Source organism: Microcebus murinus, chromosome 10 (assembly GCF_040939455.1).
Source record: "Microcebus murinus isolate Inina chromosome 10, M.murinus_Inina_mat1.0, whole genome shotgun sequence".
NCBI classification, from domain to species: Eukaryota; Metazoa; Chordata; class Mammalia; order Primates; family Cheirogaleidae; genus Microcebus; species Microcebus murinus.
In genome coordinates this window covers 56,623,419-56,650,056 of record NC_134113.1, presented here as the reverse complement: position 1 = coordinate 56,650,056, position 26,638 = coordinate 56,623,419, and the positions used below count along the sequence as shown (strand labels likewise).

Genomic DNA, 26,638 nt, shown 5'->3' with positions numbered 1-26,638 from the left:
ATGTATATGCCCCTAATAATAGAACCTCATGAATCTTCCACTCTCCTACACTCTGATATGGCTAAATGCTGCAAGGCTTTAATGCATTATGCCAAAGTATATTTTTGCCAGGTAAAGGAAGCTTTTCATGATCCACCAGTTGAGGACAACTGTGTTTTCTAGACACAAAGACATCAAAGAAAGATTGCCCTTGAACCCCATTGGAAGGGACCACACCAAATTATTCTCACCACCCACACTGCAACAAAACTTTGGGGCCGTGAACCTTGAGTCCACATCTCACAACTCAAAAGGGCCCCTTCAGACTCTTGGAATGGTACACCCATTGCAAGCCTTAAGGTAAAGCTAACCAGAGAAGTTTCTCCACAGAATCAGACAGTATTCTAGCTGTGGACAGCTTTCCCAAGATCACAGATCAAGATTTCTCTGCCATCAGGAAACTCTGACTTCTCTTAATTTTTCCTTGCTTCTGCCTACCTCTTTCACCTGGCTGAATGATGTATAATTAGAATTTCACAATCAGCAGCTTCTGAGGGTAACTTGGCAGAGTGTTGGATCTGTCACGTCAAACCTAAATCTTTACCTAAAATATCCACCCACTGGTTAACTTTAGCAATACCTCTAACACATCTGTTTGTTCAAATTATACTAGTGGTCCCTTTTATGAAGTTAAGACTTCCAGACTCAATTGTCCTCACTACCAATTTTATTTTAACCCAGTCATGGGATATAAGAACCAGGATAAATGAGTGTATCACAAGACAGAGTTGCACCAAAAGCCTAAATGGATTTTCTTGCAAATTGACTTACGTGCCAGGGTACAATCGTGGTCTTTTAGCTTGTAATACTAATGACTGCACCTCAGATCCTTGGCCAAAAACTGCTAATTCTACCATTCCAAGTAATGTATCCATGAACAATATAACTAGGAAAGGGGCCTTGTGTGCACCCATTGGATATCCTTTTATTTGTGGAGGATTTCGTGGCCAACCTTATACATGGGCAACCTCATGCCTCAATGGATGGAAAGCGAAAGGCCAATGTGGGTTAGGAATTTTGATGGTACCTTGGTTGCCTCATGATCAGTCAGAAACAGAACATTGGTCTGCTACTTACAGGTTAAAGAGAACATTGCCAGGAGACTTTAACCCTTCTGGATGAGCATCATTTGTTAGGTCCCTTTTTCCATGTCTTGGAGTAAACATAAATGAGGCAATGATTAGACATTTATCCCTCATAATAGGCTGTACAGCAGATTCTACTGCAAAGGCTATGGTTACACAACAGACTTCTTCAAATTCTCTTGCTAAAGTTGTACTAGATAATAGAATTGATCTAGATTACCTACAGCATCTTCCCCTTGCCCTCAACCATCTCATATTTTTCAGCCAAAGTGAAGTGCCCACCACTCCCTTCACATCTTCTGGCCTCCGCTGCTTTGTGTCTTTGCTTCCACCATTCCCTCTGCCTCAGTCCTCCTCCCCTTCTCATCTCAGCACTTCCAAGTCCTCACACTCTTCAGGCCCAACCAAAGGGTCATCTCCCCCAGGGATGCTCCCCTGACCCCTGGCCCCAGGCCTCTATACTGGAGGCTCACTCTTCTGCCAAGTCCCCATGGCAGGGTGTTGCCCGACTACAGCCAGGTGTCCTGCAGCTTTGCATTAAGGTCCTCCGTGTGGTGCTGCCCTGCTTGAGGACCACAGTCTCCTCCTTCGTGCTCGGAGCCTGGTTCCTGATGGGTGCTCAGTACAAGTTTGCTCCCTGCCTTGCACTGGCTCCCGGGACTCACTGGGAGGGAAAGAAGAGGCATGATAACCAAGACGTTCGCTTTTTATCAACAGACTGGTGTGTTAGAAATCAAAAGGACAGGGGGGGCCGTGCGCGGTGGCTCATGCCTGTAATCCTAGCACTCTGGGAGGCCGAGGCGGGCGGATTGCTCAAGGTCAGGAGTTCGAAACCAGCCTGAGCAAGAGTGAGACCTCGTCTCTACTATAAATAAAAAAGACATTAATTGGCCAACTAATATACATAGAAAAAATTAGCCGGGCATGGTGGTGCATGCCTGTAGTCCTAGCTACTCGGGAGGCTGAGGCAGGAGGATCACTTGAGCCCAGGAGTTTGAGGTTGCTGTGAGCTACGCTGACACCATGGCACTCAGTCTAGCCTGGGCAACGAAGTGAGACTCTGTCTCAAAAAAAAAAAAAAAGGGGGACAGGGGGATAATTTCTAGAAGATCTGACTGTGAATGGAGGTTTCCTCTTCTCATACAGATTATGTCCTAGATTATGTCTGGAATTTCTCATGCTTTAGCCCATTGCTCTCCCCACCACCACCCACCACCAGCCCACCCTGAGTTCCAAGGATAATAAATCGGCCACCAGGGAGCATGTTTCCCCCAGCCTGGGTGAGGGATTAGTATTAACCCTTTGGAGGACCACTGTGGTCTAGCTGTGAGACCTCTCAATTCCATCCCCTTCAAGTTGTGATTTTAGCAAGTACAACTCAGCCTGCAGCTCTTCTTCTTTCTGGATTTTAAATGCACTTAATTGTGTATGTGGACAAAGGCTGATTATTAACATCCTCACTGACTGGGATGGCACAGAAAGTCTGCTCCATCCACCCACCAAAACTGAGAAAGGGGTCCAAGCAAGAAGAATCATGTGAGTACCTCTGTAAGTCTAATTTAAATCATCCACGCTTCAGGGTGAGTCTGTTTCCTCTTGTGGAGAAGACACCAAGGAAAGACCTCTCTAATACCCCTATTCCTGAAAGAAAATTGGAGTAGAAATACATAATCCTGAAGCCAAGCACTAGTCACACAGCTGGCGACTCCCGCTCAAGCTGAGGGTGGATGCACAAGACACTGTAGAGTTAGTTGGGCTGTGTCTTCTACAGAGAATGGAACTAAGGTTGGCCTTAAACTGCTGCAAACAAACCAAGGCTGGACCAAAGGAATCCAAGTCCAGGACAGTGTGGAAAGGACAGCAAAGGTGACAATGGGGCACTCTCTGGAAATGAGATGCCAGGCAGCCCAAAGACAGGGATGGCTGTGATGACCTCTGGAATTCCAAGATTTAATTATCGTTTGCACAATAATAACTCATATTTAAAAGCAAAGGAAGCTAAGGGCGATTTGCATGCTTCTCTTTTTTAATGCTGACTGCTGAGTGTACACTCTGGTTTCCTCTGCCAGTAATTGCACACATAATTAACCTCCTTTGTGATGGGTTATGGTCTTCTAGAGTTGGTGGCCATGACCAAGCATCAGTTGACAGAGAGACTTTGAATCAGACTGATTTCTCTAAGAGCCCAGAGCCCCGCAGCCAGTGCTCCTGCCTCCAACTCAACCCTTGATCAGCCCTCAAAGACTCAAACCCTCGGGGAGAACAGTGTGAAGGAGGGCTGGGGAGTCTCCTCAAATTCTAACTCCACCCCTCCATGGAACGGTCTGTGCATGATCCTAGACAAATCACTGGACCACTCTGAGCTCCCCTTCCTAATCAGGTAAACAGGCACAATAATGCCAACCTCAGAAGGATGCTCTGGGTGTTGGATGAAATCATATAGTGTAAAAAGCCTTCAGCACAGTACTAGGTACATTGTGAACACTCCATAAATGTACCCCTAGGCAGAGCAAAGAGGGGTGCAGGAAGCAATTGCTTGCCTGGGTACGGGAGACACTAGAAGAGGAGATACCAGCTGAATTCTGAGAAAGGGAAAAAAAGAAGAGAAAGTTTTTGCCCAAAGGGACACAGGATGAATGACAATAGGATAAATAGAACAAATAAATAAACAAATATTTATGGGACTCAATATATTAAGTGCTAGGTAGGGCCCTAAGTGCTTTTGGCCCATTATCTCATTAGATCCTCTCAGCAACTCTCGGATGATTTCTATTGTCACCCCTATTCTGCATGTGAGGAAATAGGCTCAGAAAGTCTATTCACCTGTCCAAGGTCATGCCATGAACTTGCACGAGTGACTTCAGAGCCCCGTCCGTCTCCACACACACGCACACACTGGCCCCCCACACCCGGCGGGGAACTTCCCAGCCTCCCAGCCCGCAGGGCAGGGCGCGGGGCTGCACCGACGTGGGGGCCGGGTGCGCCCAGCCGCCCAGCCTGGGGACGGAGCCAGGGACCCAGCGCTCCCCGGGCCAGTCCCGGCAGAGGGGTGTAGGGGCTCCGCCCGCGGCGCACAACCCGCCCAGCTGACCGGGCACATCCCTGCCCCTTCCCGGCCCCATACAGTGCGGGGTGAACGCGGTTTTATGGAGGCGGCCGGGCAGCCCGGCGCACTTTGTTTGATTCTCGCTCTCGAGGCGCGAGGGCTGAGCCCTCCAAGCTCGTAAACGCCGGGGCCGCGAGCTCCCTCCCTGGGCCCGCGGTTGGGCATATAACGCGCAGCGCGTGATTGGGGTCCAGACGCCCGCCGCTGCCCCCGCCCCGGCACCATGTCCTGCCTGTCCTCCTGCCCCCGGGCCCCCTGCGGGGTCCGCGCCTTCAGCTGCGCCTCGGCCTGCGGGCCCCAGCCCGGCCGCTGCTGCATCACCGCCGCCCCCTACCGCGGCATCTCCTGCTACCGCGGCCTCCCCGGCAACTTTGGCAGCCACAGCCTCTGCGGGGGCTTCCGCGCAGGCTCCTGCGGGCGCAGCTTCGGATACCGCTCCGGGGGCGTGTGCGGGCCCAGCCCCCCCTGCATCACCACCGTGTCGGTCAACGAGACCCTCCTCACGCCCCTCAACCTGGAGATCGACCCCAACGCGCAGTGCGTCAAGCACGAGGAGAAGGAGCAGATCAAGTGCCTCAACAGCAGGTTCGCTGCCTTCATCGACAAGGTAGGTGTCCTGGATCACACCCTTCCTGAACCTGGGAGGAGATGGAATTCCCAGGCCAGTCTGTCTAAAAATGGGGAATAGGGACCGCTGGCATTTTATATGACAGTTTAGGTGGTAGGGACCCATAGCAGTGAATATCATTGAAACACCTGATGAGAAAATTCTTCTTCTTTCATATCTGTTTCAATTCTTAAGATTAAGAAGAAAATCTCCTTGGTGCTAATGTCTTTAGCATCTCTCTGATACTTGATTCCTCCAACCTTTAATAAACAGAGCAAGCCTCAGGTTCAAAGCTGTCTGGGACAATAGTTTCAGCTAGAATTTAGTGTTCTGTAACTTCCTTCTATGTGTGCCTAGTCATATTGGTTTTACAACTCTGGTGGTAGCCTGAAGTTACTCCTTTAGCCCCAGCAGTGTAAATATGAGGGGAATCCATTTATAGATAAATCATGCATAAAATAGTATATGGGATGGCAGAATCCTGAAGTCAGCTGGTGAAGGGTTTACATTTGGGAACTGATGCCACTGCTAGCACAGTGCTTTGAGTGTACACAGAAAGAAAGGAGGCAGGGCTAGGGCCAGGGACCCACCCAAGCGCCCACACAGAGTGGGTGCCAGAGCAGGACTCCAAGCCCAGGCCCTCTCCAGCTCTCCAGCCCTGGGCTAGAAAGTCCAAAGCTTGGGTCCCCAGCTGCCCCACTGCCTCCAGCAGGGTCTGGTTCGCCTTGGCAGGCTCTGCACACTGGAAAGGTATCCAAGGAGAGCAATATGGCATAGTCCCTGGCCCAGGAGCAGGTGGCCTGGGCTCTTCACACAGTTCCTCCACTGGGCAGTGACTTCCCCTCTGCACCCCAGTGTTCTTCCCCGCAGGGCTGTGTGTGGTGCAGTGTGTGAGCTGGCTGTGACTTTGAAAGGGAAGATGGGGGGCCAAAGGAGCCATGAGACCCTGTGAGCCAAAGCTGCCTACAATCATCCCATATAATACCAGCAGTCTCCATGCTCCATTTCTGGAAATTCCAACCTGGGAATTCCCTGCTGCACTCATGGAGTTGAATGAAAAGGATCCCAGGGCTAAAAGGCAAGGAGACATCTCATCTCTAGCTAAAATGTAGGAGAAATAGAAAACTCAAGGCCAAGGGACCTAGTTTTGTTTGCTGATATCTTTTCTGGCCATCTGGTCTCTCTCCAGTTTGAGTAATTCCCAGGAAAACCGTGCATGCCTCACTTCCCTACAGTCCTCACCCTCCCTAGGTCCCCAAACCTTCCTCCGCTCACATTAACTGCCTGGCCTCTAGAAATGTATGACATAGCATCCAACATATGAGTTTAGGCCACCCAGGACCACACTTTACACTCCCCCATGCCTCCCCAGGCCCCAGGTGCCCTGTTGGTGAGAGGCCAGCCTCCTTGATCTGGCCAGCCAGGCAGCCCTTCCCACCTTGACCATCCACTCAACCAACTGCTCGCCAAGCCCTGGGCTGGCCACTGGGGCCATCAATCAACAAGCCATGGGCCCTGCCCTGAGGGAGCTCAGAGTGAAAGGCTTTCTTCCTACTCTATTCCTCCCAACACTGCTCTGCATTCCTTTCCTCCAGGAAGCCTTCCCTGACTGTCACTATCCCCTACCCATACCTGTCCCCCTAGTCCAACAGTAACCCAGTGCAGCCTGCATGCCTCTCAGCTTCTCACTCATCCCATCCAGGCCCACCTGGACAGACCCTCACTCTGGCCCGAATATGCAATCATGACACAAGGATGCTCCAGGTGCATCCCAGGCCGGGAGAGGCCAGCAGGGGCCGTGCAGTCCACCCCTTGGCTCTGCACATCTCACTGCTAGCTCTGTCTTGACTCTGGCTGCTCTGCAAAGAAGGCTGGGGATATTGGCTCCTCCCACCGACTTTTCTCCCACCTCCACCCCAGGTGCGCTTCCTGGAGCAGCAGAACAAGCTGCTGGAGACCAAGTGGCAGTTCTACCAGAACCACAAAACCGCGAGTGCTCTGAGAGCAACCTGGAGCCCCTGTTCAATGGCTACATCGAGACGCTGAGGCGGGAGGCTGAGTGTGTGGAAGCCGACCGCGGGAGGCTGTCCTCAGAGCTCAACCACGTGCAGGAGGTGCTGGAGGGCTACAAGAAGAAGTGAGTACAGTGGAAGGAGGGTTTGGAGAAACGTAATGAGATTGAGTCAAAGCAAGATAGATTTAGGTCAGACCACAAAAGGAACTTCCCGATAGGAAGAAGGCAGTGACAATAAGCCTGTTGGAGGGTGGATTTTCTTTTCTGGACTGGGACTTAGAACACTGGAGAGATTCTGAGCTGCTCCAGCTACCTCATCATTGTGCATTTATTTCATTAATTCATCAAATATTTTTGAGCATCTACTGGATGTTCCAGATGCTATGTTAGGCCCTGAGTGGGGAAGGAGTAAGAAAGTAAGGAGGAGGGGAAAGAAAGAGTACCAGAACTGTAACTCCCCGGGGAGTTACAGTCCAGAAGCAAAGAGGAGGCCTTTGAACATGTGCCAGGCACCCCGCTGACTGACGTCACGAAGAAGAGTCTCTGAAACAGGAAGAGCTTTGGGTGACACAGGTTGGTTTGAATGCCTGGAAGAAAGGGAGGGACACGGTCCCTTCTAGTCCCACACTTTTTTTATTCTATGGCCATCTCCAAAAGATCCAGTTCCTGGAATATGCGTGTCTGGGAATTCATTCTCTTTTCTTCTCCCCAAATCTGAGACTTGTGTGCTTTGGCCCCAGGTATGAAGAGGAGGTGGCACTAAGGGCCACTGCTGAGAATGAATTTGTGGTCCTGAAGAAGGTGAGTGACCCCAGAATACTTGTCCCCTAACTCAGAACCAAGGGCAGAGGTAGAAGGGAGATCTCTGTAATTCTGAGAGGCTGAGCGACTCCCTCAAGTCACATGGCCAGACAGCCTTTGTCAGCGCAGCACGCTGCCTGCTGCAAGCAGGGCAATATTCTGCCCCATCTGGCCACTGGCTTCCCACTTCCTTCATTCCTGTGTCCGCATAGAGGGGACATTCAGCAAATATCTGTGAATGCTAGGGAATGGCCACACCCCCAGGCCAGCAGCAGCTAGGAGACGCTGGCGTGAACAGCAACCATTACTCATCCCCTCCCAAACCTGGCTCTGCACAAGGGCGACAAAGGGACTCTCGCTGGGCCCTTCCAACACCTCAGGGTGAGGACGGCAGGGGTTATCGGCAGGAAATGAGGCTCAGAGGTTAAGGTGCTTGCCCTGCGTCACACTGGCTTAGAGGGGGCAGAGTTGATCCCTGCACCCTCTTTTTCTGACCACAGATCTAGCTTTCCTTCCGTGAGAGCAGAGAGGGGTGGGGCATCATTAGAACTGACCCATTTTACACTAGATCCTAAGTTTGGGCGATAATCATCTCAGTGGGTACAGAGGAAGTGCCTAGAAACCTTGGCGTCCCCCTTCTTTACCTGAACTTGCTCCTCACCCCACTGATGGCAAGGAGGTACTCACCACACCATGACACCAGGTGCTGGGATGGGCATCTAAGAAAGGTTCCAGGAAATTTGCTCAGCCTGACAGGGTGTACCTCCCTAGTAGGGAAAAACCAAAAGCTCTGTGTTGTACCCCAGTGAGACTCTGTGCCATCTTCTCCCCTTTGGGACGTGGACTGCGCCTACCTACGCAAATCCGACCTGGAGGCCAACATGGAGGCCCTGACCCAGGAGATCCACTTCTTAAGGCGACTGTATGAGGAGGTGAGGGGCCCCAGAGTAGCAGGGCAGCAAGGAGGATGTGAGTTAGACACCGGAAAGGACCTGTCATCATTTCAGCTTCTGAAGCCCATGGCAGGATGGGGGAAATATAGAGCAGAGTGAGAGATCCAAGGCAGGTTTACTGTGAGAAGGTGAAGATGTGTAGCTAGACCTCTCACCTGCCATGCCTGCTATGGTGACAATTCTCCCAGGTTGGTGAACTCTGGTCCTACACCCGAAGGTTCCAGTTGGGGCCTCAGATGTGCACTGTCTACCTCCTCCTCCCAGCCTCAAGCCCCTGGCCTCAGGAGCAGAGAGAGGACCCCAGGCAGATGGGGAACACGGCAACTTGGAGTGGGGGGCTTCAGACAGCAGGGCTGTTGGAGGAAGCAGGGGCAGGGGACAGGGAATGACTGTGGGAGGGTGGGCTGCTGAGAGAGGGGCCCTGGGCTAAGAAGCTCTTACACTCCCCACCTCCTGCAGGAGATCTGCGTCCTCAACGCCCGCCGTGTGGCCAAATGCTCTGACTTTTCAGAAGAAGCCATGAATCTGGATTTTTATGTTAAATTTCCAAAACTGAAGACACTGTGCCAACTTCCTTGGGAGCACTAATTTGTAACCCCTGACCTAACAAATGGATGAGGCCACTTGACCCTGAATTCAGAACCTTAATAGCCCTTCCCTGACCCCCAGAACTCCAAGCTGGAGGCTGCCGTGACCCAGTCTGAGCAGCAGGGCGAGGCTGCCCTGAGCGTCGCGCGCTGCAAGCTGGCTGAGCTGGAGGCCGCCCTGCAGAAGGCCAAGCAGGACATGGCCTGCCTGCTCAAGGAGTACCAGGAGGTGATGAACTCCAAGCTGGGCCTGGACATCGAGATCGCCACCTACAGGCGCCTGCTGGAGGGCGAGGAGCAGAGGTGAGGACCACATGTGTAGGGAGGGGATGTCCTCCGCCTCCCCAAGGTGGTGGAGGGGGCCTGCTGCAAGAGCCGGGAGCATAGCCTGTCTGCACGCTCTTGACCTCTAATGCACATCAACGCTACTTGGAGGAAGGAATTGAATAAATTAACAGACTTCATTAGCTTTGCTCCCCACAACTAATTTTTGTCTCTTTGCTCTCCCACAAGGTTGTGTGAAGGCGTTAGTGCTGTGAATGTCTGTAAGTATCTGTACTGGGGGCTCAGAAATAAACGTGTGGGGTCTAGGCAGGCAAATTTTTTCTTAAAGCATCAGATATTAAATATTGTAGGCTCATGGGCCATGCAGTCTCTGTGTCAACTACTCAACACTGTTGTGTAATGTGAAAGCAGCTGCGGCTGCAGGCAACCCTTAAACAAATAGTCATGCGTGGGTTCCAATAAAACTTTATTTACAAAACAGGAAACCAGCATGTGGCCATAGTTTGCAGACCCTAAAAGGAAAGAGGCGGTAAGGCAGTGAGTGATTATGGTAACTTAGGTAGCTACAGCCATGTGCTGCATAATGACGTTTAGGACAACTGACCGAATATAGGACAGTGGTTCCATAAGATTATAATATCAAGTTTTGACTGTACCTTTTCTATGTTTAGCTATGTCTAGATATATGAATACTTACCGCTGTGTTACAGTGGCCTACGTATTCAGCATAGTGATGTGCCAAATGGGTTGCAGCCTAGGGCAAAGGCCAGGTGTGTAGTGGGCGACACCATCTGGGTCCACATCAGTGCACCCTGAGGTTCCCACAACGATGAAATCTCCCAAGGTGTCCCATCGTGGAGAGATGCATGACTGCACTTCTGCCTACAGAGAGGGCCTGGGCCAACAGTGTATCAAGATACTTGAGGTTGGACTGCAGGAAGGAGTGCCCAGGTGTGAAGGTGTTTGAGCGGGCAGCGGATGGAAACCGAGCGGAGAAGCTCCGAGCAAGAGAAGAGGGCTCTGGCCAGCAGGCAGGGGCTACGGATATGACTTCACCCGCCCGGGACTGAACCCTGTCCTCCTCCCGCAGGTGTCAGCAGCTCCCGGGGCGGGGTTGTGTGCGGGGACCTCTGCGTGTCGAGCTCCCGGCCTGTGACCAGCAGCGTCTGCAGCGCCCCGTGCGTGCACCGGGAACCTGGCGGTGAGCACCGGGCTGTGCGCGCCCTGCGGCCAGAGCTGCGGCAGCGGGCCGCTCCATGGGCTTCAAGTAGCGCCACCACTGTGTAAAGACGCCCTTTTGAGCTGTCCCCCACGAGAGAGGAAGGGCTCCGGGAACCAGCTGCCCGGCCCGCCCGAGCCACTGCTGCGAGCCTTTACCGTCTTGCACCCTTCTCCCCACTTGTCTCTCCACTTCTCCGGGGGAGAAGGCAGCTCCTCGCAGGCAGCTCTCCCCTCCCCTGCGTGTCTAATCGGCCGGTGTCCTCACCGCCCTCGGCAAAGACCCAATCCCTGCTTGGCTGCTCTGGAGGCCTGGATGCCTGTGGCTTCTGAGGAACAGATGGGCCCCGGGGCCTCTCACTCGCTGTGGACTTACTGTGCGGCCTCCGTCCCCTGCCTTCTGCACCCCAGTGGTGACAGGCTGCATCTCCCTGGGCAGCCTCACAGCTTCCCCAGCGCCCCCACTCTGCTGGGTCTCCCTGTTTACAATAAAGCCCATGGTCATACATACAATGTGGCCTGAGAACGTCTCCTTTGTTCTGCCCACTTCGCCTTCCCACCCAAGTTCCACCCTGTCAGCCTCAGAGGGAGGGAGGGCTGTCTCCAGGCGCCTGAGCCCTGCCCCACGTCCCTGAATCCTGCCGGGCACAGGGGCTGGGCCGACAGCCCCAACACAGACACTGCCCCTCCGCCCAGTACCCATCCCTGCGCCAACATGCAGAGAGCCCCCCAGAGCCTAGCCTGACCGTGAGCCTGGCAGGCCTGGCACCAGGAAGGGCTGCGGGCAGCTGGCATGAGAGTTGGCCCGGCCACCCGAAACCCAGGCCTGAGGCGGCTGAACATTGTGGCCCTCTCACCACAAGAGGAATGCACCCTGGCAGCACAGGACATGGGGGAAGGGTGCACACAGCCTCCCCCCCACCCTTGGCAGGGGGAGACTCCAATGCCCACTGGCTAGCAGAGCCGGAACTTCCCTGTGGCCTTTCCAGGCTTCCTCAGGAGCAACACTGGGAGGAGTCCGAGCCTCACGCTGGATAGATTCCCCTTCCTCAGAGCTGCAGCCCCGTCGCCATGTGCTTTCTCAGCCTCCTGCACTCAGGCTTCCTGGTCACCAGGGCAGGCCCTGCTCTCTATTCCGACTCCCCAGCCCCTTCCCCGCCAGCCAATGAAGCCAGGAGACCAGACACCAGCATAGGGATCACCCAGGCCTCAAAGAGGCTGCTTTATTGGAAGCTATTCTGATACCATTTTTCAGAGTGTCTTGGGACCAGGGAAAGGAGGCGTGGATGGGGCCCTCCTGTGACTGTGGGCAGAGGAATGGGACTCAGTTGCGGGCACTCCTGCGGCTGGCGGAGGTGGTCCTGATGGAATAGGCCTGCAGGCCCCCGGGCCCCGCACTGCTGGAGAAGCGCAGGGCATTGCTGCCCATGGTTCCCCCGAAGGCCAGCCCGCCACCGCCACCGCCACCGGTGGAATTCACTACGGCTGAGAGAGAAGGGAGGAGGGCCCCTGTCAGTGGGAGGCCCCCCACCAGGCACCCCACCCCTTCCCTTGATCCCCCACCCTCCTGCCCCAGCTGCTCCCCTCCCTCTCCCCTGCCTCCCCTCTGCCTCCCCTCTGCCTCCCTCCACAGGCCAGCCCAAAAGGAGCCTCTGACAGAGGTGGCGGCCACTCCACAGGTGCTCCCTGCCCCACCCCGCCCTCCTGCACCGCCCCCGGGGCCATTGAGCCTGGCTAGAAGTGTGCTCCAGGGGACCTGCTGGAAGCCGTGGGAAGGCAGGAGGCTCTGGCCTCCACCAGCAGGACCCTGGGCCCCATCTGCCGCTCTCCAGACCCAGCCTTTTCTGGACAGCACAGGGGACACTTCCTGTGGCCTACAGCAAGGACTTACAGATGTTCACGGCTCCCACTCCATCTCCAGCCAACCTGGGGGCAGAGGACAGACCAGTGAGAGCAGCTCTTCCCTCAGCGCCCTCATTCCAGGCCCAAGCAGGACCCCAACTTCCAGCCCTCAGCCTTGTCGTGGAGTAAGCAGGAGTGGGAGAAGGGAGGGTGTACCTTGGTCCTTCTACCTACTGGCCACATGACTCGGGCAATGTCTCAGAGCCTCCATTTCCCACCTATAAATTGGGCCCAACTACAGGACCAAGGTCATAGGCTTGTTTGTGAGGGTTAGATGATATAATTTGCCTAAAGCCCTGGGCGCCCAGGATCAGTGAATGGGAACCACACTTATTATTTATGTAGATAGATGGCCACCTTCCCTCACCAGATCATAAAATCTTGAAGGTGTCTGTAACCTATTGATACTTGTATCTCTAGCCCTTAGCATGAGGCCTGGCAAAGTATTAATAAGTGCTTAATGTGTGTTGAAATAATTAGTGAATTGCTGACTGATTGAATGGCGGTGGGGGCAGGGGTGGGGCTGGAACAGGTCTTTCAGTGGAAATTAAAAATCTCTCTGAGACAGCTGGGTATGTTTGTTTTGTGACTCACAGCCCCATTGTCACCAGGCCCTTGGCCCTGGGGGTTCAGTTTGCTTTGCAGAGAGGAGAGGTACCTCACTTTGGTGGAGGGAATAAAGGGAGCCCAGCTGGCCTCTGCAGCCCCAAGCCCAGGAACGGAGCAGAACAAAGGCCAAGGGCAAGAGAAGGGTTTTCTAGAAGCTTCAAGGGGCCTTGTTCAAATGATCCCTGCAAATGCTGGGAGTTGCTGGCACTTGTGGGTGGGGAAGAGTAACCAGGTTGCAATTAGGCAGCAACTCTGAGAATTTCTGGTAGGATGCCTAAAGAACTCAGAAGGAAGAGCCCTGAACCTCCAAGGCTCTAGTGATTTGTGTGATTTTTCTTTTATCATTCTAAATAAGTATTAGTTTCATGCTCAATTTTTTATTTGTAACTTTGTATTTTTAAAGAAAGCCCCCCAATTTATAGGAGTTTCTGGACCACAACTCCTGGATCTGCCCCTGGAAAGAGCCGAGGTGTTAAGGGATAAAAGCAAAGTGTCCTCCCAGGGGTGGGAAGGGGATGATACCCTCTCAGAGAATCAGGATCTAAGCCTAATTATAGCAACCTGGACTGGGAAGAGGCTCTCAGAAGGGTATGTCTCCCACTCGCTGTGTGACCTTGGGCATACCAATGGCCATCTCTGAGCTTCGGTCCCCTCATTTGCCCACAGGAAGAAGCTGGATCAGGTCCCACTCTAAGGGTCCCCCAACTCTGACTTCTATGAGGAAGAAAGGCCCAGGTTAGCTGGGCACGGTGGCTCACGCCTATAATCCTAGCACTCTGGGAGGCTGAGGCAGGAAGATCACTTGAGCTCAGGAGTTCAAGACCAGCCTCAGCAAAAGCAAGACCCTGTCTCTACTAAAAAATAGAAAAAATTAGCCAGACATGGTGGTACACACCTGTAGTCCTAGCTACCAGGGAGGCTGAGGCAGGAGGATCGTTTGAGCCCAGGAGTTGGAAGTTGCTATGAGCTAGGCTGACGCCACGGCACTCTAGCCCAGTCAATAGAGCGGGACTCTCTCTCTCTCTCTCTCTCAAAAAAAAGGCCCAGGGTATGGGTTCCAGAGAAAGTGGGGGCCCTGTGCCCACGGGGGAGGAGGGAGCAGAGAGAGGCATCTTGGCTGGAGCTGCCCTATACCCACGTCAGCTTCTCTCTTCCCGGAGCCCTTTGGTGTTCATCCCTCTTCCCACAAAGAAGGCCGGTGCCAACCCTGGGAAGGGGGTGCACCAACTGCAGGGCAGAGCCCCTTCTCCTCCACGCCCCTACTCACCCTGTGACATATGTCCTCCCCGCACCCCACCATATCCAGGCCTCTGCCCAGCACCCTTCGTGCCCCAGCTCTTTCCTCTCTGCTCTGTTTGCCTCTTCCCAGCCCCTCAGGAATAACGCTCAGAAAAGAAAAAGTTCTTTTATAAACTCAACATTTTATAAATGCAAGTTACTGGTCTCCCTGGGCTTCTTTTGCGATGTTTTCTCTACTCAACTGATCTGCAACCTCCCCGAGGGCCAGCGCTGTTGCTTCTCACCCTCTCCAAATCCTCGCCTCCCCCAAGGCAGAACTCTAAAGCCTTGTCTGTTGACTGAACGAATCAACCAACCTACGTACGATGCGCACAGGAAGACCCACCTTCACAGAGAGGCGCCACTGCTGCTCACGCAGAATTCCCTCCCAGACTAACCCGTCCCAGCCTCCACTCGGACTCCAAGTGAGTATGCAAGCCTCTCCGCGGACAGACATTACTCTCCTCTACCACGTCCGGTCAATAGCACTTATGTAGTGAGAAGTGTCGTTATGTAGTGAGAAGTGTCACTTCCTCGTGTCATGGAAGACACTTGGACCAGGAATCAGCAGACCTTGACTGCACACTTGTCCTGTTCCCTCAATTAAGGAAACCAAACACTGTGTTCCCCTCCACAGACTAGGGAATGGGTATCTGACCTGATGACTTGAACGTACTCTCAGGATCAGAAGGGATAACCCTGCTGATAGCCACACTCACAAAGGGGCTGTTTCACTTCAGCTTCCCCATGAGCTTTACACTACATGGGGCCTTCACTGAGGGCAAAGGATCAAGTATCAGCTCTGGGTCCCCTGCAGCCCCGGCCCCAGTGCCCCGCAGAGGAGGGACGCAGGGGAAATGCTTGCAAATGGATGAAGGTCAAGCCCCAGAAGGATCCCTTTCCCAGCTTCCCCGTCCTCACCGGCTCTCCTCGCCCTCCAGCAGCTTGCGGTAGGTGGCGATCTCCACATCCAGGGCCAGCTTCACGCTCATCAGCTCCTGGTACTCGCGCAGCTGCCGCGCCATGTCCTGCTTGGCTCGCTGCAGGGCGGCCTCCAGCTCCTCCTGCTTGGCACGGGCGTCCTTGAGGGCCAGCTCCCCATGATCCTCGGCCTCGGCAATGGCAGCCTCCAACCTGGCACACTGCGGGCAGTATAGAGCTGTGAGCTGGGGAACAGGGCTCGCCAGTCACTGCCTTCCTGCCTTCCCGTCCCACAGCGAGCACCTGGGCAACTTGCTTCAGGTGGCTTCATCAGTAGCGCCTACTCCCCGAAGCACCAGGGAGTCCAAGAGTTAAACACACGGGTTTGGGTAGCCAATGCTGCTAGCTTCCAATTCTGGACCTGCCACTTAATAGCTTTGTGACCTTGGATGAATCAGTCCTTCTAAGCCAAAGTCTCCTCTTTTCTAAAAGAGCAATAATCACATTGTCTACCTCATAGGGATATTTGGAGGATTAAATGAGATAATACACAAGAGGTCCTTGGCACAATGGCTGGCACATAGCAAATAATAAATGCTATTGTGACTATTATTAATAAATGCTATTATGATTTTCAAATCCCCAGTCCTCCCAGCCCTTAGCTGGAGGAGCTCCAAGACTATAGGATCTTAATTGAGTCCCCAAATGTCTAGGAGCTGACAATGACCAGAAACCACCTTTAAAACAGGAACCAGTTGGGAACAGGCACAGAACAGGGGGGCTTGGAGCAGAGAGACACTACCAAGTACCCTCAGATGCCCTGGGATGTATGATCCACAGCCCATGGGATTGGTCACGGACCGTCTGGTCCTGTTGGGCCTGCAGCTGCCACTTTCTGCCTGGCCCTAGAGTTCCCTCTGCTTTGGGCTCCTCCCCCATTGCCAGGAGGCTGTCCCAGTCCCAGGCCTCATTGTGTTTGGCTCAAATTGTGCCACCCCAGACCTCAGCCAGGGCTCCTCCTCCATCTTTTCACCAACTTCTCTGCCCTCGATCCTCTGCCCTCAGCTGAAACCCGCCTCTCTGCCTGCCCTCCCACCAGGCCCTGACACTCTGTCCTTGGCCGCTGCTCAGGCCTTGCCCTGCCACATGGGTGCCTATGGGCCAAGGGAATCCCACTGCCTCTGGAGACCTCTCAGTGGGCGCAGACGCTAGGGATCTACCCTGGCGTGAGAGAAGCAGTGGATGTGGCAGAGGCTGCAGGGTTTGGGAAACCACCATTCACTATTCTGTGCCTCGCTCCTAGCCTGGAAGCTGGCCCACTTCTCGGGGTGATTCAGAGCCCTGCATCTGTGCCAGGAGGCCACCTCTGCCCTCCTGGAAATGGGCCTGCAGGGCTCCAATGGGGGGGACATCTCTGGGTAAATCACCCCCACATGCGCCTGCCCCAGCTAATCTGGAATAAGCTTTCTGAAGCTGCTGCATGTGCCACCTTCCCCCCCACCCCGCCACTGCAGACACCTGCTCAGGCTGAGCTGCCATCCACACCTGTACCTCAGCCAGGGCTTGGGGACCCTCCCTCATGAACACCTCCAAGTCCAGCTTCCAACAAAGCACGTCCTCCCAGTCAGTCTCGCTCTCATCTGAGACCTGTGCCCCACCGTGTGCCCAGTGCTGGGAGAGAGGAGCAGTGAACCAGACAGACAAGGTCCCTGTTCTCAGGCATCTGTCATACTCCAGAGGAGGCAGAGACAGTCAACAACTGAATTAATGAGACAGAAACTTTCAGAGCATAATAGGTGCTTCAAAGGACTTCAGCTAGGCTGCTGATACAGTGGCTGGGTGTGTGAGGAAGCCCTCTCTGGGAAGGGGTCTTTTTTCCTAAACCCCTGGGATGAGAAAGGGACAGCCACAGACTGAGCTGGGAGAACCACATTCCAAGTGGAGGGAACACCAAGTGCAAAGGCCCTGAAGCATGACCAAGTTGGCAAATGCAAGGTACAGGAAGCAGGCTAGTGTGGTCTGAGCAGAGTGAGGGGAGTCGTGGGAAGTGAGGGCTGGATGGGAAGGGGCCATGGGAGCCATAGGACTGGCTTCTGCTGGCCTCTGTGTCCCCTGTAAACTGTGAACTGCTGGGCACAGCACATGGCACCCAGAGGCAGGTGCAGGCAGGACTCAGTAGCAGTGCGGAAACCGATGGTGGTTCTCCTCTGGCTGGCCAGCCTGAGGCACCCTCCACACTCTCCATGCCCATCCAGATTCTTCTCCTGCCCTCGGCCGGTGCCGGGACCTGCCAAGAACATTCCGTTCTGGAGCTCTCACAAGTGGGCCTGAGACGTGAGCTGCACCAGCTCTGGCCCAGGAGGAGCCGGGAGGAGGGCTGGTCCCCACCTGGTTCTTGATGTTGTCAATCTCAGCCTGCAGCCTCTGGATGGCCCGGTTCATCTCCGCAATCTCCTTCTGGGTGTTCCGGAGGTCGTCGCCATGCTTCCCAGCCTGGGCCTGGAGGGTCTCAAACTGGAGGAGCCATATAGGAAGGTAGGACAAAGGGTGGGCGATGATTATAGGCTATTTGTCCCTCTCCCCATCCAAGGAAGGCTGCTCCCCGCTTGCATTTCTAGAGAAGGATAGCCTGACTCCCCGCAATCCTTGCCTAAGGCCAAGGGCCAGACTGCTGGACAGCAGGGTAAGGAAGGAGTTTAGTGTCTGCCGAGCCAGGACAGGGAGGACATGAAGGCTCCCCAGGGCCATCCCACAGACCCTGGGGCTCTTTCCACTTCCTAGTGCTCCATGCCCTAGTGCTAGAGAGTCACTGGAAGTCTGGGACCCTCACCTATTCAACAATCAGCCACACCCATTTCCCAGATGAGGATAGCGAGTCCCAGAGAAGGGAAAGCACCACCCAGGGATTACACAGCAAGTCAATGGCAGAACGAGGGCCCGAACCCAGGTCTCCTTGTTGGCACACCCGTGTTCTCAGCCATGCACCATGGATGACTCCCTGCCTCCATGCTGCTTTAATCCGTGCCTCTGGCTCCCTCATCCAGGAATGCTGGTTTACCCTGGCTCCCCTCCTGCTCCCTAGCACCTGAGGCTGTCCTCCCTCTATAAAGTATGTGTAATGATTTAGCCTCCCAGGTGTGGAGCGTTAAGATCAGGATCTAGTTCCTACTCTTCCATCTACTAGCTGTGTGGAGTTAGGTAAGTTACTTAACTTCTCTGTACCTGTTTCCTCGTCTCCAAAATGGGGACAATAATGGTGCCTACCTAATAGGGATGTTCTGTGGATTACATGAGTCAGTACAAGTAAAACATCTGAAAATTGCCAAGCACTGTGTAAGGACTTGCCAAATTTTAGCTATTATAATTAGTAATATTAATCCATGTCTATTTCCTCTGCCATCCTCCCATCTGACTGGGATCTCCCCTGGGGCAGGGATGTAGCCTTCACACCCTCTTCTCCCCAGAGCACCACAGACTTAACCACTGGTACCTGCCAGAACAGTAGGGCCCCAGGCCCTAAAGGCTTGAGACAAGTTGAGGAGTAAGGGAAGCTGCCACCAAGGACCCTAACAGGGCAGGAGATATGTCCCCATTGGCCGCACACCTTGGTCTGGTACCAGGCCTCCGCCTCGGCCCGACTGCGGTGGGCCATCTCCTCGTACTGGGCCTTGACCTCGGCGATGATGCCGTCCAGGTCCAGGGAGCGGCTGTTGTCCATGGACAGCACCACGGACGTGTCCAGGTTCTGCGACTGTAGCTCTGTCAACTCCTGTAGGAACCAGACAGAACGTCAGGACTCGGGCATGACCCAGCCCTGTGCCCATGCCCATCCTGGATCCCCCGTACACATGGGAAAGAGAAAGACAGGAGAGTCTGGAGTGGCCAAGTCACCAGGCAGTGAGGGGACCCAGACCCAGCACACGTTACAGGGTTCTCTCTGCCCACCCCTGGCTCCCTGAGGAGCCCATTTGCAGTGTCTCAAATAGCAGAGTCTGGTAGGGTAAAGGGGACAAAGAAAGTGACAGTGTGGTGAGCTGTGATGGCTCCTCACTGAGAGATGCCACTGGGACAAGAGCTTACTTGTGAAGGGGGCCGACGGGACAGGTGAAATGATCGTATTCCACCCTGGGATGGAACACTCTGCAGCCTTCAGACTAACTCGGCTGTACTGACTGACACGGAGGTGTGTCTGTGGTGTACATTGTTGTAGGAAAAAAGGTATGACTCTATTTTTGTTAAAAACATATATTTCTATATCCATATGTGTATATATGCACAGAAAAGGTCTGGAAAGGTAGATATTAATACAAAGATGGTAACAGTAGGTTTAAGTGATCTATTTTCAACTTTATGGTTTACTTAATTTGCTGGGTTTTTTGCAATGAGTATGTATTACTTTCACATGAGAAGAAAATTTTATATATGTATATTATGCATCACACATATAAATGTATGTGTGTGTGTATATGTGCACATATATAAAATATGTGGTAGGCAAAGGAAGACGGGACTGAGGTTGGAAGTGCTTGAAGCCCCTGAAACTGACATCCACGTGGAATTCGCTCTGAGGGACCAATGGAGGCTGGATGTCCAAGCAAAGCCTCCACTGGACAGAACCAAGAACCAGTCTGTAATTAGCCTCATGTGCTGATTATGCTCCAGCCCAGCCTCTGCCAGGGGATTATCTTCTGCCTAAGGGCAGAAAGTCCTGCTGATGAAAGTAGAGGAGTTTTCAAATCCCTATGAGGAAAGAGAGCTGGGAGCTGGGCAGGGCAAGGGGCGAGGGAGGGAACGAGAATGAAGGGTGGACACAGGCATGGCGGGTGGGTGGGTGGCTGCCCCCCCCAGTACCTATGGATGTAAAAGGCACTCCAGCCACTCCTGACATGGGCCCCCCTGCATGCTCCACCTAGCCCACCTTGAGCCCCATCACAGTCTGGGGTCCCCAGAACTCCTCCTGGCTCCTTTCTGTCCCACCCAATCCCCCTTCCTTAGAAACACTGCAGCCAGCCTATGTCTCTCCAAGGCCAATCCTGAGTGACCCCACCCCCAGCTCTTCTTGAACCCCTGCCCATCATGCATTCCTACGTGCAGAGAGGATGAAGAACAGGATAAACACCCCCACGCCCCACACACACTCAGAGTGGCCCAGAGGCAAGGGGCTGAATCAGATGGCTCCCTGGATAGGACAGGTAGAATAAGACACAACCCCACCCCCGAGGTCCTCACTGTCTCATGGAGGGTCTTCAGGAAGTTGATCTCATCATTCAGGCCATCCACCTTGGCCTCCAATTCCACCTTGTTCATATAGGCAGCATCCACATCCTGGGGATAGAAGGACAGGGCAGAGAGATACTACGTTCTCAGTACAGGGGACATTTAGTAGGGGTGGGAGTAGGCCAGCCCTGTCCAACCCACAGGTCCAAACACCACTGCCCCACCAAGAAACACGATTTCTCTCAGCTGCCTGACACCATGTCAGAAAGTTTCCACTGCCGACACCCACCTCTCACATGGGGACATCATCTCCACTCATCCCCAGGGCCAGAGGTGCTGGGGTCCCAGAGCCCCAACCTAGCACTCAACCAGTTCCTGAAGTCTCAGATGGCTTGAATGCACCAGAAAGCCATGTGACCTTGAACCAGTCACTTCAACTCTGAGCCTCAACTTCCCATCAGTCAGTGGGAGAAGAGCATAAAGTCGTTCAGATTCCCACATGCCCTCCTAGATGGAAAATCTCCAGCCCACATGTTTATTTTGCAGCATGATGACTCTGATGCAGGTCAGAGTCCTGCCACCCAAGATACAAATGATGTCTAAGCCTCTTCTAGCCACACATTCCTGGGGTTAAACTCCTGCATGGCAGGGCTCACTTTGACTCAATCCTGAATCTCCAAGAGCAAGGGCCCAGAGCTCTGGGGCAGGTTGCACTTCTGTGGATGGGCCTAGGACACAGAGCTACCCAGTGAGTGTTGAATCAAAATCTTAAAAAGAGCACGTAGCTCAAAGCCCCCCTAAGATACTCCTAAGGTCTTCCAACCTCCACTTGCAAATCTCCAGGGACAGAGGCAGCTCATCACATTCATTCAGCAAACATTTCAGGCTGGCCACACATCACCTTTGTCTGTGCTGACTTTGAGAGAGCACTTCCTTATTCGGGAAATCTCTCTCTCTAACCTCTATCCTTTGGTCTTGCTTCTAACCCCTAGAGGCCCAGAAAAAAGTCTAGCCACTCACCAAACACACATGCACACATGCACACACACAATCACAGGACAGGCTGTGTGGTACGGGCCTGGCTTCCAGACCTCTCCCTCCCCAACCCCATCTCTCCCCTCTTGTGCAGCCCAGGCCAGACTGTGGCCACAGGTCCCCACCTGCCACTCAAGTGAGAGGCCCTGTGGTCTCCTGTCCCATATGTTTTCAGACCAGCCCCCTCCAGCCTGTCTGCCCCTCACCTTCTTCAGCACCACAAACTCATTCTCAGCAGCTGTGCGATGGTTAATTTCATCTTCGTACCTGCAACGGCAGAGGGGGCATGGTGTTGGTCTCCATCCCCCTCACACACAGGTGGGGAATCTGCCCTGCCTCCCCTCCACCCCCTGCTTAATGACACACCTGAAAAAAACAGGTGTCAGAGCTAAAGAACCAAATTTCCCTGACTTCCGCCTGGCTGTTCCTGGGGCTTGAGTCTTGGCACGGGCGGGGAAGGGTAAGCGGTTGGCTGGGCATGCGGGAAGCATGTCAATTAAAGCACAAAGGCTGTATATGCCGGAGGGAAGACAGCAGATAATAATAGCCCCGTGTATGGACTGCTTCCTGTGAGGCCTGCACTGTTATGTGCTTCAGTCACTAAGTCATCTCATCTTCACGACAACTCTATAATGATGGCACCTGAGAGGGAACAGGGTCACAGGGAGGCTGGGTGATCTGCCCAAGTCACTGGGCTGCTCAGTGGCAAAGCCCAGACTTAAACCCTGGCAGCTGTGAGACTTCAGCCTGTGCCTTAACCACAGCCTCATCCCACCTCGAAGGGTGAGGAAGGGGTTTGAAGGGAAGGAACACTGTGAAATCAGGAGAGGGGACACATAAAGTCCTGGAAGAACCAGGCCCCAGCTACCCAGCCCAGCCCCCAGCCCTACCGTTAGGACGGCACAGAGGAAGAGCCTAGCCTAGGGTTTATTTGGGGACTCAAAAACGGAATGTCAAAAACAAGAGCTCAGCAGTGCCCAAGAGCTGCTGGGAGGAGCAGGAACAGCCAGGGACAGCGCTGGCAGGTAGCAGGACGCCCAGGCAGGGTGGGCCCCTCCAGGAGCCCAGACTCAGAGTAGGAGATAGCCACATCCACAAAGCTGCAATCCCTCAAGTCCTGTAGAAGTTATGGGAATATCTGCAGGGCCGCCTGCCCACCCGGGGCTCAGTGCTGCACTGCTGGGCCCCAGGCAGCCCAGACTGGAGCTCCCTGAGCAGCCGGCTCAGGCCCTGCCCCGGCCCTCCCTGGCCCCACCTGCAGCTCAGCTGGGCCTCACAGGAAGGAGCTTGAGCACTTTGGGGTTGGGGGAGGATGGGGGTATACACATATGCACGCACACATGTGGAGTCCCTGACAACAGGGCTGGCTGGTGGCCCAGGCCTGCCCTGCCCTGCACCTGTCTGGTCCCACCTGCTGTGGGATTAATCCTGTTGACTTTTGCCCTGGGGGGATGCTCCACAGGCCTGTTTGCTCTTCTCCAGTCAGAGCCAGTGTTCCTGTTCCTGCTCTGTCACGCAGCCACCAGCAAAGGACAGAACTCTCTCGCTCCCCCCACCCCCAGTGCCCACTGGCCAGGTGTGCCAGGGTGGGGCCAGGCCCAAGCTGCAGCCTTTGGCTTCTGTTTAATGGGAAAAGAGAGCTCAGCAAGCACCTCAGAGGCCTGTCCCCAAAGCCCCAGGTTTCCTGGCCCCTCCTCACAGCCTCCTTTCCGGCTCATGCCCTGACCAGGCCACCCCACAGCCCTTGCACCCCTCCCCATTGCTCACAGCCATCACTTCCCTTCTCGCTTCTTTCCTTCCTTCCCCACCTGAGAGTCAGAGACCTAAAAATTCAAGTCCTCGCTCTCACAGTGATCTGCTGTGTGATCTCAACCAAGTCCCTGAACCTCCCTGGTCTCCAATTCCTCACCTGAACAAACGGTGTTCTAGAATGATCTGTGAGGATCACACAAGTTCTGAAGCACTCCTATCATGAGATACCTGCCGCCCCCCCCCCCCCCCGGAGCTGGGCCAGGCACTCAAAGGGAGTAGTGCAAGTCAGGGGCAGGCTGAGATGTTGCACTGGGACTGAGAGAAAAGACCAGAATGATGGAAACCACCTCGGGCACAAACTGGGGACCGAAGCGGGAACTGTGCTGGTTCTGAGCAGCAGCACACTCTGAGCCCTGCAGCAGGGGCACTTGCAGAGGGCTAGCTGATGGGGGCATGCTGGCCTAGGGGCAGGGGTCCTGGCCGGTCACACTGGGGAGCGTTACTTATTCTTGAAGTCTTCCACCACATCCTGCATGCTCCGCAGCTCCACCTCCAGCCGGCCGCCATCCACCTGCAGCGCCTCCAGCTGCCCCCGCAGGCCAGCAATCTGGGCCTCAAAGATGCGAGGGAGGCGGCTGCTCTTGGCGGACTTCTGCTCCTGCAGCAGTGCCCACTTGGTCTCCAGCAGCTTGTTCTGCTGCTCCAGGAACCGCACCTGGGGGGGGGGGACTCATGAGGGGCCAGACTGTGCCACCCACAGCAGGACTGAGGAGGGTCTCGAGCCACCCGGCAGTGCCCTCGCGCCCACTGGCTGTTCTCTGATGGGGGCCCCCAGCCCTCTCCCCTCAGACCCTGTGTCAGTGTCTGCCTGGCACACGGATGCTTGGCCCTTGACACATGTGCCCTAGGGTCTCCTCCCCTCAATCCATTTCTGAAGGGCTGCCCCTTCCTGTTGCTGGATCCTGGGGCCGATGGGCCTTCTCCTCCCTTTAGGCTAGGACCTCTCCTCCTCCTTCCTCCGCAACCTCTCTCTTCTTCCCTTCCCTCCAGCAAGACCTTGGGTCAGGGCGCTGCTGGCAATCTAAGGTTAAATGAGCACCTACTGTGTGTCCCGCCCTGGAAAGCCCGTAAGTAGCACCTAGTATGACTGAGGGTGGGAGGCAAGAGAAGCCTCTCAAATCCAGCAGCTCAGGGCACCAGGCCGTGGAGGCTGCGGACAGTAAGGTGTGCAGCTCAGCAGCGGGGAGGAGCCTGGGCCCGGGGCAGCCTGGGGAGGCCCCCGCACCATCCGAAGGACACATTTGGCTGAATGGCAAAGGAGAGGACAACATGGGGGGCAACGAGTGGCAAACTTGGTCCACTTTCCCCCCATTCCTCCCACACCTACCAGTCAAGTCTGCCCCTCCCCTCCCTGGAGGGACACATGTGTGGCAGAAATTGACAGTCAGGAAAAAAGCGTCCCAAATAGCCCCATTCCAGGGCCCCTCAGTGCCACATCTTGCCCCCAGCTGGGCTATCTCCAAGGGCAGGTATGACCTGTCCTCCTACCACCAAAGGGAGGTGGAGGACGCGGCAGGTGGAGCCCCGTCCAGCCCTCTATTTCCAGCCTCTGCTTCAACATCTGCAGTGTCTGTAGGAGCCAGGATCACCTCATCCTACACTCCACACAGCTCCCCCTCAGGGAAAGGGGCCCAGAGAGAGAAGACCCCTGGCCTTGGCCTCTGGAACTCCCAGCCTGACACAGGTGACAAAACTGGCCCAAGAGCCCCAGCGGACTCACAGACACAGCCAGCTAGCGCAGCCCTGCAGAGTCCAAGCGCAGCTCCTGGAGGAAAGGGAGGGGCACGGCAGCTTGCTGGAAGGGAGCTCTTGGAGACCCAGGGGGACAGAATGCAAGGGGCTAAGGGGGAGGAGGAAGGCCTCTGAGGTAGCGTCCCACGACACTGGCAGAAAGGGAGAAGGGAACCAGTCCTCCCAGCGCCTGGCCTGCGTGTAGGTAGGGCTAGTTAGCGTGGCTGGTGTGGCCTGGAGCAAGGCCGGAGGCAAGGTCCTGTCCCGCTAACCTTGTCGATGAAGGAGGCGAACTTGTCGTTGAGAGTCTTGATCTGCTCGCGCTCCTCCTGGCGCACCTGCTGGATGGAGGGGTCGATGTCCACCTGCAGCGGGGCCAGCAGGCTCTGATTGATGGTGACCTCGCGGATGCTGGCGCCCAGCGGGCCCGCATAGGCGGAGTGCACTGCCACGCGCGGCCGCGAGGCGCCCAGGCCGTAGAGGCTGCTGCTGCCGCCGAAGCCGCCCCGGCGCCCGGAGGTCAGGCGCACCTGGGCGCCGCGGCCCGGGACAGCGGCGGAGCGCGAGCTGAACGCCCGCGAGCTGAAGTGGAGGGACATCGTGACCGGGCTGGGCTGCACCTAGCGGCGGGCGAGGAGAGCGCGAACTCGCTGACCTCAGGGAGACCGGCGCCTTTTATCCCCGGGAGCGCGCGCGGCGGGGCTCCCACAGGTAGGGGCGGGACTGGCCTCGGGCCACCTTTCTCCGCCGCCAGGCGCCTCCCGGGCCGCGCGCTTCCGCCCTCTGCGCCGCCCACCCCGCCCTGGCCTGGGCTTTCAGTCCAGCAGGAATGGCCCGGCGTGGGCAGGAGCGCCATCCACAGACGACCCCACACCCCATGCAGGCTGCGGCAGAGAACAGCAGGGGACAGCAGGCGGGAAGGCTTCCCGGAGGAGGCTTGGGGAACACCAGTTGGCGCTCAGAGCCTGGGGGAAGGGGTGGACAACAATGTTCCAGTCCAAGAGTCAGCGCCCTGACTTCCCCATTCCCCAGGGTAGAAGCCATACAGGCATTCCCTGACATTCTCCCTCCCTGCAAGTCCAGCTCCGCCTTCAGAGATTTGCTTTGCTTTGCTTTGCTTTTTGCTTTGCTTTGCTTTGCTTTGCTTTGCTTTGCTTTGCTTTGCTTTGCTTTGCTTTGCTTTGCTTTGCTTTGCTTTCTTTTAGACAAGATCTGGCTCTGTCGCCAAGGCTAAAGGGCAGTGGCCTCCTCATAGCTCTCTGCAACCTCAGATTCCTGGCCTCAAGCAATCCCTCTGCCTCAGCCTCCAGCCTCTCAAACAGCTGGGACCACAGGTGTGAATCACCACACCCCACTGATTTTTCTGGGTTTTTTTTAAAGATGGAGTCTTGCTATGTTGCCCAGGCCAGTCTCAAACCCCTCAACCGATTGGCCTCAA

At 55.0% G+C, this 26,638-nt stretch overlaps 2 protein-coding genes across 2 annotated transcripts; one reads left to right on the top strand and one right to left on the bottom strand.

Moving 5' to 3' along the window:
• Nucleotides 1-4,453: 4,453 nt before the first annotated feature.
• Nucleotides 4,454-11,218, top strand: LOC105871444 (keratin, type II microfibrillar, component 7C-like). Its single transcript, XM_076007839.1, is given in 8 exon segments — nucleotides 4,454-4,837; nucleotides 6,758-6,817; nucleotides 6,820-6,974; nucleotides 7,592-7,652; nucleotides 9,275-9,495; nucleotides 9,706-9,737; nucleotides 10,568-10,659; nucleotides 10,661-11,218. Coding segments are annotated over 8 exon segments (1,563 nt in total).
• A 669-nt stretch (nucleotides 11,219-11,887) lies between these two features.
• On the bottom strand, nucleotides 11,888-25,867 carry KRT7 (keratin 7). Its single transcript, XM_012762964.2, has 9 exons — nucleotides 25,473-25,867; nucleotides 23,913-24,124; nucleotides 21,864-21,924; nucleotides 20,635-20,730; nucleotides 19,010-19,174; nucleotides 17,794-17,919; nucleotides 15,406-15,626; nucleotides 12,587-12,621; nucleotides 11,888-12,180 (listed from the first exon to the last, which is right to left on the bottom strand). Exons 1-9 carry the CDS (start codon nucleotides 25,797-25,799, stop codon nucleotides 12,020-12,022), a joined length of 1,404 nt encoding a protein of 467 aa, XP_012618418.2. The 5' UTR covers nucleotides 25,800-25,867; the 3' UTR covers nucleotides 11,888-12,019.
• Between the last annotated feature and the right edge of the window lie 771 nt (nucleotides 25,868-26,638).

Excerpts from the sequence above, each read along its gene's own strand:
- KRT7 (XM_012762964.2), bottom strand. The coding sequence starts at position 25,799 with ATGTCCCTCCACTTCAGCTCGCGGGCGTTCAGCTCGCGCTCCGCCGCT. Across the intron at positions 15,627-17,793 it reads TTGACAACATCAAGAACCAG|TGTGCCAGGTTGGAGGCTGC; the intron begins GTGGGGACCAGC and ends TACTGCCCGCAG. Across the intron at positions 12,622-15,405 it reads CTGGAGGGCGAGGAGAGCCG|GTTGGCTGGAGATGGAGTGG; the intron begins GTGAGGACGGGG and ends CTCTGCCCCCAG.